Here is a 16738-nt window from a genome sequence, read left to right on the forward strand (position 1 = left end):
TCCAACTTTCTAAGTTACCTTTTGAAGAACCATATGCAACGAAGATAAATAAAAACAGGGACTACTTTAATTTCTTAAGTAATTTTCTCACTTGTAAACAACAGAGAAAACACAGGCTCAAGCATGTGGACAGATGTGGGCTTGCAAAAGCGCCAAAGACCTAATAAGATAGCCTATGCCAGGGATGAACTGTGGGCACAGCCACTACCACACCTGCTGAGGCCGTCTTGAGATACATCATCTCCCAAGAAGGGGGAGGGTTGCTTTAACCGGACCCACCTGTGTCCAGAGCGTTGTGTTAATAGGGCGTACGAGCAGACTGCCTTTGCGAATCGCCAGAATGATGCCAAATTCACGGCCAGCACAAGCATCGCTGTTTTGGTGCAGTCAGGATGGGTATGTTTTGTCTTCCATTCCTTATTTTTGTATGTTTCATACCTTAAATTGGAGTATAATTGCTTTACAACGTTGTGAGACTTTCTTCTGTACAACAAAGCCAATGAGCTACTTGTATACATAGATCTTTTCAGCCTTGAGCCTCCCTCCCAACCCCCCATCCCCATTTTACCCTCCAGGTCATCACAAAGCAGAGATGAGCTCCCTGTGCTAAACAGAAGCTTCCTGCTAGCTATCTATTTCACTCATGGTAGTGTATATATAACAATGTTTCACTCCCAATTTGTCCCACCCTCCCTTTCCCCACTAGTCCAGATGTCTGTTCTCTGAATCTGCTTTTCTATCCTGCCCTGCAAATAGGTTCATCTGTACCATTTTTCTAGATTCCATGTATATGCATAAATAAATATGCAGTACTTACACTTCCCAGGTGGCACTAGTGGTAAAGAACTTGCCTGCCATCACAGGAGACAAAAGAGATGCGGGTTCTATCCCTGCGTCAGGAAGATCCCCTGGAGGAGGGCATGGTAACCCACTCCAGTATTCTTGCCTGGAGAGTCCCATGGACAGAGGAGCCTGGTGGGCTACAGTCCACAGGATCACAAACAGATGGACATGACTGAATCAACTTAACACGCATACCATATTATTTTTTCTGATTTATTTCAGTCTGTATGACAGACTCTAGGTCCATCCACATCACTGCAAATGAGCTAATTTTGTTTAAGGCTGAATAAGATTCCATTGTATTTACACGTACCACAGCTTTATCCATTCATCTGTCAATAGACATGTAGGTAGGTTGCTTCCATGTCCTGGCTAGTGCTGCAGTGAACACTGGGGTGCATGTATCTCTTTGAATTATGGTTTTCTCAGAGTATATGCCCAGTGGTGGGATTGCTGGGCCATATGGGAGTTCTATTTTTATTTTTTCAGGAACCTCCATACTGTTCTCCATCACGGCTGTATCAAATTACATTCCCACCAACAGAGCAAGAGGGTTCCCTCTTCTTCAGTCTCTCCAGCACTTGTTGTTTGTAGATTTTTTTTTTTTTAACTTTTTGTGTTGGGAGATAGCTGATGTTTGTAGATTTTTTTGATGATGGCCATTCTAACTGGCATGCGGTGATGCTTCATTGTAGTTTTGATTTGCATTTCTCTAATGATTATTGAACAACTTTTCATGTGTTTGTTGAGCATCTTTTCATCTGTTTTCTTTGGATAAATGTCTACTCAGATCTTCCACCCATTTTTTTGATTGGACTGTTTTGTTTTATATTGAACTGCATGAGCTGCTTGTATAGAGATTAATCCTTTGTCAGTTACTTCACTTGCAAATATTCTCTCCCATTCCGAGGGTTGTCTTTTCATTTTATGGTTTCCTTTGCTGTGCCAAAGCTTTTAAGTTACTAGGTCTCATTTATTTTTATTACTCTAGGAGGTGGGTCAAAAAGGATCTTGGTGTGATTTATGTCAGAGTATTCTGCCTGTTTTCTTCTAAGAGTTTTAGAGTGACTAGCCTTATATTTAGTTCTTTAATTCATTTTATTTTTGTGTATGGTGTTAGGGAATGTTCTAATTTCATTCTCTTACATGTAGCTGTCCAGTTTTTCCAGCACCACTTATTGAAGAAGCTGTCTTTTCTCCACTGTGCATTCTTGCCTCCCTTGCCAAAAACATGGTGACTGTAGGTGTTGGGTATATCTCTGGGGTTTCTATCCTGTCCCATTGGTCTATATTTCTGTTTTTGTGCCAGTACCATACTGTCTTAATTACTGTAGCTTTGTAGTATAGTCTAAAGTCAGTTGTCTTCCGTTTCTGAGGATGGACCCCAGAAAATAAAGCCCAAAGTCTCAGATTCTGACACTGCCAAAAGCAGAACAAAATTAACGTAGTAAATCTGAATTTTGGGGGGAGGGCCTCCACTGTTCCAGTTGCCCTGAAATCAAATGAACCTTGCACTGATGAATATGCCCAATTCTCCTTCTCCCCACTGTAGACAGAAAAAGCAGCACTGACTTTCCTAACAGATGTTTCAAGCACCTGAAATTTCTGAAGCAAGATTAATTCTTGCCTCTGCATCAAGATAATTTACATTTGAAGCCTACTTCCCCAAAGATATGGAGTTTAACATATCACTAACGCCTACCTTTCTAGGTAACCAGTTTTTTCCACTTTTGAAAGAAACAAAGCTCCTAGGAAAATACACCATGATAAGCAAGTTGCTTCAAATTTTAAGACATCAATCCCAGGCAGTTGGGCAATCCCACCCATACCTATTTCACGTTAGGCTTTCTACTGCATGTGCTTGCGTTCCTGAGAATGGAAACAGAAAAGGGCTGGCCGGCTTAATTTGACCCACCTTGTGTCCAAAAGTGTAACAAAGGGTATCACGGTTAGACCACCTTTGCAAACCTAATAGCCACCTCTTTTGACCTTTCTTCCTTGCTCTCCAATTCCAGGCTTTCTGTGAACAAGATATGTCAACAGCGCCACCTCTGGGCAGCATGTGACTCCTCTCAGCTTCCTAGCCCCAGATCAGTGGAAGAAATGCCCTAATTTGGGGGCAATGGATCAAGCTGACATGAGTTCCCTGAGAGGATGAGAGGAATGGTGCACAGGGTCTCCTGGGAGCCATTTCCAATGTGGAGATTTTGAGAGGCACAGTTCTTTATACTTGGGGGTGGGAAAGAGCGTGTGGTTCTTTGCATCTTGATTCCTACTGGGAAAGCACAAGGAGTATCCTGGGCTGACAGGATAAACGATCTTAGGAGCAATGGGAGCCCTGCACCACTCCCTTCTCTGCTCCAGACCAACAAAAACTGGACAGTGGGAAACACATTGCTCTTCATACCACAGCTTGATCCATTTGTCTGGGAAAAAGAATGTGAGGATGAGGAAGGTTGGTGATCAGACTATGCTTGGCACACAGAAGGGCTCAGCAAACACCCTACTGAATCAATGAACAAAGCTGCTGGGAGCAACCTGTACCCTGGGGCAGGCTGGGGCAGCCAGTGCTGCAGCTCCCCTTTAGTCTGAGTCCTTGGTGCTCGGCCACGGCTCTGCAGACCAAGTTCAGAGCGTTCACTGCCACTCTGGACGCTCCAAATGTCACCTAAATGGGTGGACGTTAGTTGGACGTTGGAAGACCTCTCTAACAGGTGGGTCAAGATCTAAAGCCTGACCCAGGGCCATCATGCTATGCCCCAGACTGGATACCGAAACTGGTAGGGAAGCAGTCAAGCCACTAGTGCCAATGACTAGGCACTGTTCTTATACCTGAGGGAGGCAGGAGATAAAACACAGCGTTTCTAGGGACAACACATGGTGTTGCATCTTTATTCTATGTCTGGTCACAGCAAACCTCACATGCTCAGAACTGCAGCCAGGCTGAGTGCCACGGGGCTACAAGCAGGTGGAGCAAAGGAAGACCATCTATCTACTCTGTTTGCAAACACTCTGGATGGAAAGCATAGATGCCCCACTAGCCACTCGGAGGTGACAAAGCCACATTCCCATCTCCAGACCCCAGGGGCATCTCTGAAGGAAGACATTCTCATTTGGAGCTTCCAAAATCCAGGGCACTTCTGGGACCCAAGCCTGGTTCCAACAAGTCACTCTGAGTCCAGGCTCCACTGCTGACGGGAGCATCTGGAGCTGGTGTCAAGGCAGCCTGGGGGCTGAAAAGGGCCTCAGGCTGGACCACAGAGCAGCCTGGGGAGGAGGGGGGCCCTGGGGCTCAGGGCCGACGATCCTTCCTACGGAGCTTGTGTCCCACGTGGGAGCCTCGCTGAGCAGCTCTCACCAGGCCCTTGAACTGCCCCTGTAGCTTCATCTTCTTCCTGCAAGAACAAGGGTCACATCTCCCTGAGACCAGGCAGTCTCCCTTCCCTTAATGTCAAAAGATAGCGCCCGACCCCGACACCAGCTTGAACAGGGAGAAGGGGCGCTGCCAGGAGGTGGGCAGCATGTGATTGGCACAGACCATGCCCTTTGTGTCAATAATATTTGAAGGTGTACGTGAACAAGTAAAAATAGAAAACTGGACGAGACTTGAGCAATTGAGTGGACAGTGTAATGAGCACGTGCCACCCCAGCCTGCACACAGCGTACCTGCGGTTGAGCTTGGTTCTGTTGAGGGGGATGTAGGCGTAGGGGTCGAGCCGACCCTTCTTCTTCACGTCACCCTTTGCTTTCTGCTCACCCAGAGAAACAGAGTCAATCGGGAGTGTGGGTTTCCCTTTCCACCCTTGCCCCTGATGTGACAGGCCGTGTCCTCCCTTCCTGTCATTCTCTGCCTCAGGTGGTGCCCAAGAGCTCCTGCACCCCGAGATGGCCACCCAGCAAAGGCCTGGGCCACAAGACATCTGTGTGCCCCTCGGTGTGGCCTCACGCTGGCTCCACAAAAGGTACCTCTTGGGGTGGTGATGGGCATTCGTCCCCTGAGCCCCCACCAGGGGAGCCCTTCCCCTGCCCCCAGCTCTTACCTTTGCCTTGTACTCAGCCCCAGGGATAGTCTTCTTGGCCACAGGGCGATGGATGCCAGAGCCTCCCGCTAAAGGGGGAACACAGAGGCCACGAGTCAGGCAAGGCCAGGGCACCTCCTCCTGGGAGAAGGCGACGGGCACTTCTCAGAACACTGCTGGTGAGATGAATCACAGCCAGGACCGGATGGCTGTCCCCTAGCAACAAAGGACGAAGACCCTCCTCGAGAAAGGACTGTCCAGTGACTTGACAATCAGACCACTGGGCTCCTCAGACTGATTTGAATCCATATAAACCTACCAGTGACCTCTGGGAAATATATATATTCTCGACTAACATAAAATAGCACACTCTCTCCAAACTGGACCTTCTCCATTTGTTCTAGAAGAAAGATCACAGGCTTTGAAATCAGGCAGACTGGGCTTCAACTCCAGGCAAGACTCTTAACTTCCTGGAGCCTCTTAAGCTTATGTGTAAAATGAGGCACTAAGGCTGGATTTCAGATCAGCTTCACATCAACACCGTGAGACAGAGAGGCAGCTCTCAACCCATGGTACAGACGTGAAAACTGAGGCTTCAAGACTGAAGTGCTTCCAAGGTCGCTGTCATTTCCAGTCTGGGCTCCCACACAGTCATGGATGGAATCCCATAGTGCTGGCTGAGGACAGCTCTCTGAGATGACCCAGATGATCCTCCTCTACAGCTAAGAAGCCAGAAGCTCAGAGAGGTAGTGTGGCCAGGCCAAGGTCACACAGCTGAGAGCAGCTGGGCAAGCAGTCCTGAACCCAGGCTCCTGCTGTGTTGTATGGTACTGCTACTTCTGCACCACACCTTCTTAGAGCAGAGCAGGTGAGCTGGGACGTGGCCTGTCGGGCCAAGAAGTGGAAGCAGCCATGGCATTCTTCTACTGGTTGATGCCATGGGGCTGTGAGCAAACACTTGCTACTGGGATCGGGGACTTCCTACACGAGCCCCTGGACCTCCAGATGCAGAGCAAGGGGCTGGGAGCAGGGACCCTGCAGGGGCTGCCTGGGGGGAAGGAGGCAGAGGTGAGACCTCCCTGGCTTTGGGCAGCCACCCTGGTACCTCTAGTACCTACTCCAGGAGCTCAGGAACAACTGTACAGAGCGACCCCCTGGGCAGGCCTCTCAACTGCCACCTTCAGCACAGGACTAACCTGGCCGACCCAAGGCCATATAAGAGACACCCCAGAAGTAGGGTGGGCTGCAAGTCTCAGAAAATCTTGGGTGGGTGGGGAAGAGATGGGGCTTAGGGGCTTCCCAGAAGGGCTGGGGGTTCTGTACACAGACTTCCTAACCCCAGGCCCCCTGGTCCTCAGCCCAGTCTTAGGCAACGTATCAGGCAAACTTCGCTGGTGTCACCTGAGTGCAACCAGGCCTTGCAATCTCTTGGCTCTGCCTGCAACACACTCAGCCTCATGCAGGTGACAGGGTACCTGCTCCAACAGAGAAGAGAGGAAGCCTCACCTTGGTACTGAGGGGGCATCTCTAGCTCCTCGTCGTCAGCCTCTTTCTGCTTAAGCTTCTGGTGCTTTTTCTATAAAGAAGCAACAAGCAAAGTTCATGAACAAGGGGACGTGATCATACTTGCTAACGGCAGCAGTAAAAGCAGTCATAACCTGCATTAGCAGAAAAGGTTCCCTGCCAAGCACTCGATCCCCCACTTACAGATGAGGACACTGAAGCTCAGACAGGGCAAGTAGCCAGGCAAGGTCACACAGCTAGGCAGCGCAGACGTGGGGTTACACTTTTAACAACCCCTGTGACCTTGGGCAGGCTGCTTATCTACTGTAGCCCCCTCTGGAAATAGCAATGATAGAGTCCCCACCTCCTGGGAGGATCAGTGAGGCGACACGTGGGACTCTCAGCATTCCCCAGTGGTAGGTACCCAACCCCATGTGGAGCTGTCCCGTGGTGGCATGGAGGCCGGCTACTGCCCCTGCTGCCTGCACAGCATATGCCCTCGGGGGAGAGACAAAGGACCATCTCTCTTCCTTCAGCTGGACAGCGCAGCCAACACCGAAGGAAGCATTGGGTGCTTCGGGGGACCCAAGCCCCCACCATGCCCTGCAAAGGGGTTGGCCGTGCCATAGCACGCTCCAGACTGCCTGCTGTGTGCACCCCCAAGGCTCCACTGAGAAGTCAGGAAGCAGGGCGGGTGACTCTCTAGAGCAGGGAGATGGCGAGAAGCTACGAGGCCCAAGGCTTAGGTCTTAGGGCCCCGGCCCTCTAGCAGCAGGAATTACTACTCACGCTCTTGACGCCTACGTCTTCCATGAGGTCACCCATCTCCTCATCCTCGCCTGGAGCCAAAAAAAGAGAGGTCTGTGATCATGCAGGGACCTCCCTACTCCATCTTCCCAAAGCCCACAAATTTCAACCTGCCTCCTCCCGGCTCGTCAGGCTGCAGGGTCTGTCAACTGCAGCCCCAGGAGACTGGTCCTGTGGAGGACAAGATCCTGACTCCTGCCCCTTCCTCCTCCCTATCCTGGGCCCTCTGGACAAGAGCCCCTCTAGGAAGTGGTGACCCGACTTCTAAAGTAAATACAGCTTTTGTTTTGGATACTCTAAGAAAGTGCCAGGTTTCCTGGGGAGCCGGGCACTTCTGCATACACTCCACTTTGTGAGGAAGACTGCCAGTTCCCCTACTTGAGAATCTTTCCCCTCCCCACGTGTGGGGACATAAAGAAGCGTGAACCAACAAAAAGCGCAGGCAACAAAAATAAAATAAATTAAACTCCATTAAAAATGTTAAACTTGTGTGTGTCAAAGATGAATGTCCCAGGATGAAAAGGCAGCCTGGAGGATACGAAAGTATTTACAAATCATACATCTGATAAACGGTTACTCTCCACGATAGTAAAAGATTGTGAAAAGAAGAGAAGCGAAAAGCAAAGGACAAAAGGAAAGATATACCCATTTGAATGCAGTGTTCCAAAGAATAGCAAGGAAAGATAAGAAAGCCTTCCTCAGCAATCAATGCAAAGAAATAGAGGAAGACAAAAGAATGGGAAAGACTAGAGATCTCTTCAAGAAAATCAGAGATACCAAGGGAACATTTCATGCAAAGATGGGCTCAATAAAGGACAGAAATGGTATGGACCTAACAGAAGCAGAAGATATTAAGAAGAGGTGGCAAGAATACACAGAAGAACTATACAAAAAAGATCTTCATGACCCAAATAATCACAATGGTGTGATCACTCACCTAGAGCCAGACATCCTGGAATGTGAAATCAAGCGGGCCTTAGGAAGTATCACTATGAACAAAGGTAGTGGAGGGGATGGAATTCCAGTTGAGCTATTTCAAATCCTAAAAGATGATGCTGTGAAAGTGCTGCACTCAATATGTAAGCAAATTTGGAAAACACAGCAGTGGCCACAGAACTGGAAAAGGTCAGTTTTCATTCCAATCCCAAAGAAAGGCAATGCCAAAGAATGCTCAAACTACTGCACAATTGTACTCATTTCACACGCTAGTAAAGTAATGCTCAAAATTCTCCAAGCCAGGCTTCAGCAATACATGAACCGTGAACTTCCTGATGTTCAAGCTGGTTTTAGAAAAGGCAGAGGAACCAGAGATCAAATTGCCAATATCCGCTGGATCATGGAAAAAGCAAGAGAGTTCCAGAAAAACATCTATTTCTGCTTTACTGACTATGCCAAAGCCTTTGACTGTGTGGATCACAATAAACTGTGGAAAAATCTGAAAGAGATGGGAATACCAGATCACCTGACCTGCCTCTTGAGAAACCTGTATGCAGGTCAGGAAGCAACAGTTAGAACTGGACATGGAACAACAGGCTGGTTCCAAATAGGAAAAGGAGTACGTCAAGGCTGTATATTGTCACCCTGCTTATTTAACTTCTATGCAGAGTACATCATGAGAAACACTGGGCTGGAAGAAACACAAGCTGGACTCAAGATTGCCGGGAGAAATATCAATAACCTCAGATATGCAGATGACACCACCCTTATGGCAGAAAGTGAAGAAGAACTAAAGAGCCTCTTGATGAAAGCAAAAGAGGAGAGTGAAAAAGTTGGCTTAAAGCTCAACATTCAGAAAACTAAGAACATGGCATCTGGTCCCATCACTTCATGGGAAATAGATGGGGAAACAGTGGAAACAGTGGCTGACTTTATTTTTTTGGGTTCTAAAATCACTGCAGATGGTGACTGCAGCCATGAAATTAACACTTACTCCTTGGCAGGAAAGTTATGACCAACCTAGACAGCATATTCAAAAGCAGAGACATTACTTTGTCAACAAAGGTCAGTCTAGTCAAGGCTATGGTTTTTCCAGTAGTCATGTATGGATGTGAGAGTTGGACCATAAAGAAAGCTGAGTGCCAAAGAATTGATACTTTTGAACTGTGGTGTTGGAGAAGACTCTTGAAAGTCCCTTGAACTGCAAGGAGATCCAACCAGTCCATCCTAAAGGAGATCAGTCCTAGGTGTTCATTGGAAGGACTGATGTTGAAGCTGAAACTCCAATATTTTGGCCACCTGATCCAAAGAGCTGACTCATTTGAAAAGACCCTGCTGTTGGGAAAGATTGAAGGCAGGAGGAGAAGGGGATGACAGAGGATGAGATGGTTAGATGGCATCACTGACTCAATGGACATGAGTTTGCGTAAACTCTGGGAGTTGGTGATGGACAGGGAGGCCTGGCTGCGGTTCATGGGGTCACAAAGAGTTGGACATGACTAAGCGACTGAACTAACTGGACTGAACTCCACGATAGAGAAAGAACTTCTTATAACTCAATAAGAAACAAACAACCCAATTCAAAAATGGGCAAAGGACTCGAGTAGACATTTCTCTGAAAAGATAAATGGACAATAAACATGAAAAGACGCTAAACATCATTAATCATTAAGGAAATACGAATCAAAACCACCATGAGATACCACTTCAAACACTCCAGGATGTATACTATCAACAAAATACAAAACAGCAAGTGTTGGTGAGGATGTGAAGAAATTGAAACCCTTGTGCACTGTTAGCAGGAATGTAAAACGGTACAGTTGTTGAAGAAAACAGTACGGCAGTTCCTCAAAAAATTAAAGACAGAACTACCACATGATCCACTTCTGGGCATGTATCCAAGAGAACTGAAAGCAGGCTCCTGAAGGGCCATCTGTACATTTATGACCATAGCAGCACTATTTACAATATAAAGTGGAAGCACTGCTTATGTCCACTATTGGATGATGAACAAACAACACGCGGTCTAGACGCAAAACAGAACAAGGAAAGGAAAGGGAAGTGAAGTCGCTCAGTCGTGTCCGACTCTTTGCGACCCCATGGACTGTAGCTACCAGGCTCCTCTGTCCATGGGATTTTCCATAGTACTGGAGTGGGTTGCCATTTCCTTCTCCAGGGGATCTTCCCGACCCAGGGATCAAACCCGGGTCTCCCGCATTGTAGACAGATGCTTTACCGTCTGAGCCACCAGGGAAGAATAACAGAACAAGGTCAGACTTAAAAAGGAATGAAATTCTGACACACGCTGTGACATGGACAAACCTTGAGGACATTATGCTAAGTGAAATAAGCCAGGCACAAAAGCACAAACATTGAATGATTCTGCTTATATGAGGTACCACAACTCACATTCAAATTCACATTAGTACAGACAAAAACCAGAATGGTGGCTGTCAGGGGCTGGGGGAGGGGGAAGAGGGGAGTTGCTATTTCATGCAAACAAGAGTTTCAGTTTTGCGAGATGAAGAGTTCTGGAGATGGGCTGTACAACAATGTGAGTGAATGGTACACTTAAAAAATGGTTAGACAGGGAATTCCCTGGTGGTCCAGTGGTTAGAACTCCATGCTTCAACCACAAGGGACACGGGTTCCATCTCTGATTGGGTAACTCAGATCCTGCATGCTACGTGGTGCCGCCAGGAAGAGAAAAAAAAGAAAAACACAAGAGACAGAACTTTGAAACTGATCAACTGGAGGAAAGACAAAGCAAAGTAAACCCAATGTCACAGGAAGCGTGTGACCAAGTACAGAACCTGGGCGGTCCCTGGGCTTGTGGGGAGTTCTGGGGGAACACAGCTAAGGCCGAGGGGCTGTGGAAAGGCCACACTAAAGCCTGCACTGCATCTTAGAGTGGAGAGGGTCTGGGAAGATGGAGGAGGGGCCAGGGCGGGGCACACTCAGTGTCAGGATGCCATGCAAGAAGGGAGCAAGGAGATGGGATACACTGAGATGAGAAGGGGGCAGTGAGAGGCCAGAGCAGGAGAGAATTAGTGTCGTCACACCCACCCCCAGCAAGTCTACCATCTCATCTTTACAACCACCCTCTGAGGTCAGTGCTGGTGTTACACCCACTGTGGGGCGAGGGAACCGAGGCACAGAGAGGTTAAGAGACTGTCCACCATCCCAGAGCTGGCTGGCCCAGCTGCCTGGGCAGCAGTGGCCGTGCTAGCTGAGAGGCTGCAGTGTGCCGGCAGTGAGAACCAAAATAAAGAGGAAGACGCACATTTTAGAAGACCTAGGCTTTTGTGATCTTACATGACACGGAGATATACATGTGCAGAGAGGGAACAGGAAAGATGAAACAGGACTCGGAGGTGTTACACCTGAGCAGCCCCTGGACAACAGGCGACAGTGACTGGGGTAGTCGGGAGGGGCTGGCTCTTGCCAAGCTCTAAATGAGCTTCCAGACCTCAGACTAGTTTACATTTGGAATTAGAAAAAAAAATTTTTTTTTTTTAAAGGAGGGGAAGCAAATAGAACAGAACAGAAGAGAGATCAAGAGAGTGTATGACACAGGGTAAGAGGAAGTACTGCCTTTTGAAAGTTTTGTTTCAATTTATGGAAGTATTGAATAAGTAGCTGAGTTACAACATAAAAAGATTTCTTAATGTGGTCAGCAGAGTTTGAGAAACTCAAAAAAAGTTGCCTGAGATACAAGCTCCTTATATCTGTTTTCACCTATGCTTCCCCAAAGATGGTCACTGACTGAATGACCAGATGGTGAACGGATGCGTAAGCAAATGCATATGGTCACTGACTGAATGACCAGATGGTGAACGGATGCGTAAGCAAATGCGTGCAGCCTTGGCCCTCCTGCGGCGGCAGGTGGCCCCACCTTTGGCGCCTTCCTCTTCCTCCATTTTGGTGTTGGCATCCTCCTCCTCTCGGATGATCAGCCGGCCGTCGGCGCTCACCTTGAAGCCATGGTCCTTCTTCTTGCCCCGGCCTGGCCCAGGCTGTGTGGCTAGTCGGGTAGAGTCAGGCAGTGAGGAGGTGGCAGGCCAGTCCTTACCTGCTCACACCCTCATCATAACCCTCGGGGCCCAGATCTGCGCCTTGGATGGGAACCCGCAGTACAACCATGTGTGTATGTGAGAGGTGAGGGTGCCTGCCGGCCTCCCTGGAGGCCATCCTACTTCCGAACTCGCCCCAAGGCAAGCCTGTCCTCTGTGCCCATGGGCCAGACGTTTCTTGCTCACCCAGGACTCGCTGGGCCACCTTGGGGTCCAGGAAGTTGAGGGGCTCGTCCCCGCCCCCCTCCTTCAGCCACGCCCGGCTCCTCTGGCGGGCCAGTCTCCGCTGCTCCTTGCCCCGACTCCGCTCCTCCTCTTCGTCCTCCTCATCCTCTGAGTCGGCCAAAATCTCCTCGATGCTAAAGACAAAGAAGCCCCGAGTCAGGGAGCTCTGGCAGAGGCAGGGTGGCTGGGCACGGCCTGGGCAGGTTTCAGGTGGGGGGAGACCAGGTCCCCAGGACCTGGCCACGGGGCTCACCTGTCGCCTTTGCCCTGGACAGGTTCCTCCTCCTCCTCTTCTTCCTCTTCTACGGCGGCTTGGTTGAGGGCCCGGTGTTTCTTGGCCCGGGACTCAGCTTTCCGGATGTTTACCAGGACTTTGTGGTACTCCTCCGGCAGCAGTTTCTTCACCAGCTCAAACCTGGGGGGTGAGGGGGCACACAGGTGAGCAGTGAGGTGCCAGGGACGGACAGTGTGTCCAGAGTGAGGGGTCCAGCTGGAGCCCTTCCAGTGCCCCGGCCCAGGGCCTTCTTGGCAGCGGTCCTGGTGGGACTGGAAGCCCCTCCACTCCTCCCCTGCTCCCTCCCAGGCAGGGCACAGACCCAAACTTGCGGATGAACTTGGTGAACAGGTTCCGAAGCTTCATGCGGAAGTGCCGTCGCATGTCATCCGAGAGCTTTCCGATGGCTTCCATCTGCAGGGCAGAGTGCAGGCTTGAGGGTGAGGCACCCTGCCCTGTCTGCCCCCCACCCCACGGCGTTCCCCTGGTTCCACGCGTCCTGTCTGTTTCCCTGTATTAATCTACGGCTGGACCTCTCTCCAGCCTTCGTGAGGCCTGGACCGAGAACTGTGTGGCCGGCAGGTGTCATCTGCGCTGTCCCTCTGTGGAGCTCCTCTGAAGGCTTGTACTGACTCCCATCACTCGGGGACAAGTCACCGCCTAGGCCATTCTGCCCATCCATGGCCCCAGTTAGATGGCAGGCTTTAGCGGGAGGGGGTAGGCTGTCCTGCCTCTCATCTGCCCTTCTTGCCTTGACCCAACCCAAGGCCAGATGCAAAGGCAATCAAGAGCCCTGATGCGACTCAACCCAGCTGCATGTGGAAAGAGAGGCGGGGGCGCTGTGGATGTTTGGCTCAGAAGACAGTCCCAGCTTGCCGCATGCCTTGCGCCCAGCAGGAGGGAGCCAGGGACCCAACACCAGACGGTTCTTCAGGGACCTGAAACCAGCAGGGGCATCCAAAGGAATCTTCTCAAACCCAGAAGATCACAGTGAAGAGGGAAAATGCAAAGGGAGCTTTGCAAGCTGCCCAGGGCAAGCCCAGGCTCCAGCTCTGTTCCAGGACTACTCTCACCTGCGCTGTGGACAGGGGAAATCCGGCCTTGGTTGGCCATCTATAAGACAAGGGGTGGCCCTGCCCTGCAGAGCCCCTGCTCCTATGGAAGGGCGTGGGGGATGACAAGAGGGGGCCCGGGTGCTGTGCCCCTTACCTCCACCACCGGCCCCTCCAGGGCTCCTGCACGGCCTCCTGCCGCAGAAGACAGCACATGGCTAAGAAAGTGTTGGAAGCCGCCTGACCTCAAGGCCCCACTGGGTCTCTGCCGGCAGCTCTCGGGCCGTGTTGCCACCGGCCGAGGGGAAGGGGACACTCACCACCAGCTGCACGTGCTTGGCCATGTGCGCCACGTCCATGACGACCACTGCCACCTTGATGAAGCCCAGCGCCGACTTCACCACGTCGCGGGTGCGCGAGGCCAGGAGCAGACACACGTTCCCCAGCAGCTGCTCCACCGTGCTGGTCCCCATCAGACCTGTGGCGGCCAGAGGGCCACTGTCAGGGACACCGGGAGCCCCACCCAGACCCCAGCTGGGCCAGAAGGTGGGAGTTGACCCCGGAGAGGCTTCTGTGCACCTGGCCAAGGACTAGATCCTTTCCATGAATCTCTCTTCTAGTCCCTCAGCCACCCTATGAGCAGGTGCTATGCTTTTCCCGTTTTAGACAAAGAGAGTAAGGTTCCAGGAGGATCCTGAGTTTGTTCAGGGTTGTTAAGAAACAATGGTTGATATGAAGCAGAACCTTAACTAAGATCTGGGCAAGGGATCTAACCTCCCCCCACCCCTACCCTCCGGGACTCTGGCAGCTGCGGAAGGAGGAAGGCCGAGCTAGGCAGCAGAGAAGGCGGGAGGCAGTTGGGCTCAGGTCCAGCTCTTCATTCTCCCTCCCAGGACCACTCTTCATTCTGGTAGCCACCCTGTCCTGACCTCCTGGGCATTGTCCTACCCCGAGGGCTTGCCAAGCCTTCAAGGAAATAGCGCTTACCTTTAAACTCGAAGAGGAGGTGGGTCAGGGCCAGGATGCTGCAGCTGACCATGGTCACTGCGCCCACGAGGCCGGGGTAAATGAGGATGAGGTAACGCTGCAGGGCCTCTGTGGGGCAGAGAGCAGGAGGAGTTGCCTGGGGCAGAGCCCCCTGCATGCGCTGCATCGTGGGCCCACCAGGAAGGGGGAACTCCAGCCAGAGAGGAGCAGCCTGCCCGGGGCCAGGGCCAGACAGCTCACACTACCTCATCTCTCTGACTAGTGGCTGAGGGGTGCCTCCTCCCCCAGCTGGGAGCAAAGCATCCATCCCAGCCCCAGGCCTCCCAGGCTGGGAGTAGAACATCCATCCCAGCCCCAGGTCACCCAGGCCTCACCTTCCTGGTTTGGGCCAAACCGAAGGAAAGCGTGGCCCATCTCCACCAGCAGCGCGAAAGCATTCTTCCGAGCTCCCACCGAGACCTCCTTGGTACAGAGGATCACCTGCCGGGACAGCCCGTTAGCATGGGTTCCCCAAGCTGGCCACCCCAGGGCTGGCAGCCTGGGGCAGCGGGGCCAGGTAAGGGCGCTCACACTCCCCGGCCACCCCCACTCCCAAATCTGCCTTCAGGAGCCACATTCACACATGCGCCCCATCTCCCCACCCCCCGCACCTCCGGGACAAGGGCACTGATGAACTCCTCGTGCTCGGCCGAGAGCTTCTTCACAACATGTATGAGGCACTTCAGACGGGGCTGCGGGACAGGGCGACAACAGTCAGGACCCTCAGTGCCGCCTTCGCCCCGGAGGCCCCTAAAGCATCTCCAGGCAGGTCCTCTCCCGGTGCTGCCCGTCCACCCTCGGGTGGAGTGGGGCCCCTGGAGTCCGCACCCTCTTGGCAGGCGAGGAGGTGCTCCGCAGCGAGTCCAGCAGGGTCTTCTTCAGGTCATCTAGGTGGCTCTGCACGAAGCGGGCCCCGGGGCCCTGGGGGCTGGCACACACCTCCTCCAGCACACGGTAGGCCTTCTTCTGTATCCCGTGGGTCTTGCTCTGGGAAGGGGTATGATGGACAGGGTGAGAAAGGAGGCTGGGCAGGCCTACCCATCCATCCACCTGCCTCAACCGTCACTCAGGCCAGTAACATCCACAGAGCAGCCACATGAGCTGTGACCAGCCCTGGAGGGAACCCAGCGAAGCCTGCCCTCTGGAGCTTGCGAAACCTGACTAGAGGGTAGGGAGACCACGGATGGTGAGAGGTTGACTCTGGGCTAGGCAGGGGACGCTGAGGAATGAAGCCCCCCTCCCTCCCTTCTGCTCTTCCAGGGCCACCTCTCTGGAGGTTGGGTGACCCCGCATGTCCCACCCAGGGCACTGCTCACGCTGCTGGGTAACTGCTTATTACACGTTGTGGTGGTGACAGTTTTCAGGAGGTCACGTTGGCCTGACTCTTGCCTGGTGGTTAGCTGCAGCAGGCAGGGGATGGGCTAAGGCCCACTGTGTCTGGAACTCTTAAAGCTGCCTAATGAGGCCCGAGTGGCAGCAGGGGGATGAGGGTGGGTGGGGTGAAGGTCAGGGCAGGTGCGGATGGGCCCAGTGAGTGAGTTAGGTCTCAGGTCTGCAAGAGGCATCTTTGAGCAGCTGAGGCCTCAACATGGCATCCACGTGACAAGAGTCCAGGACTAGATAGGTACAGAGGGCAGCCACGCCACAAGAAAGCAGATGAAGACTCGGTCTTGGGCGGCAGCAAGGCGTACAGACAGAGACATCCCCCTAACACACACACACCGCAAGGAGCCCCCACTTGCCCCAGGAGTGGTCGTGCCGGGCTCCCGGCCTCAGTGGCTCACCTCTAGATAGGGCCGGATGGTGGAGTAGAGCTTGCTGATTGCAGCTTCATCAGCATGCGGAGCCAAGGCCACAACCAGGTCCAGGACAGACAACCTGCTCGGGGACAAGAGACCAAGGAGGGGCTTAGCAGAGGCTGGGGAAGGGCGTGGACTATCTGTGTTCTCATGTCTACTGGGGACAGAGGAGGTGGAAAAG

At 51.8% G+C, this 16738-nt stretch overlaps 1 protein-coding gene across 2 annotated transcripts in view; it reads right to left on the reverse strand.

Annotated features, from left to right (window-relative positions):
- Nucleotides 1–3704: 3704 nt before the first annotated feature.
- The window catches only part of RRP12 (ribosomal RNA processing 12 homolog), a 28943-nt gene continuing 15909 nt past the window's right edge, over nt 3705–16738 (reverse strand). Inside the window, exons 20-34 of one of the 2 annotated variants that reach the window (XM_019952948.2) lie at nt 16543–16636; nt 15587–15745; nt 15370–15450; nt 15094–15199; nt 14720–14827; nt 14053–14210; nt 13003–13094; nt 12660–12821; nt 12368–12540; nt 12004–12132; nt 7155–7204; nt 6369–6438; nt 4884–4951; nt 4510–4592; nt 3705–4238 (exon numbers count right to left, since the gene is read on the reverse strand). In XM_019952948.2, coding sequence (XP_019808507.2) covers nt 4136–4238; nt 4510–4592; nt 4884–4951; nt 6369–6438; nt 7155–7204; nt 12004–12132; nt 12368–12540; nt 12660–12821; nt 13003–13094; nt 14053–14210; nt 14720–14827; nt 15094–15199; nt 15370–15450; nt 15587–15745; nt 16543–16636 — 1636 coding nt within the window. In that variant the 3' untranslated portion in view covers nt 3705–4135. Of the gene's footprint in view, nt 4239–4509; nt 4593–4883; nt 4952–6368; nt 6439–7154; nt 7205–12003; nt 12133–12367; nt 12541–12659; nt 12822–13002; nt 13095–13119; nt 13619–13889; nt 13928–14052; nt 14211–14719; nt 14828–15093; nt 15200–15369; nt 15451–15586; nt 15746–16542; nt 16637–16738 lie in introns of those variants that run through there. The other variant, XM_070780593.1, reaches the window with a different exon arrangement.

This window comes from Bos indicus, chromosome 26, assembly GCF_029378745.1.
Source record: "Bos indicus isolate NIAB-ARS_2022 breed Sahiwal x Tharparkar chromosome 26, NIAB-ARS_B.indTharparkar_mat_pri_1.0, whole genome shotgun sequence".
In the NCBI taxonomy this organism is placed as follows: Eukaryota; Metazoa; Chordata; class Mammalia; order Artiodactyla; family Bovidae; genus Bos; species Bos indicus.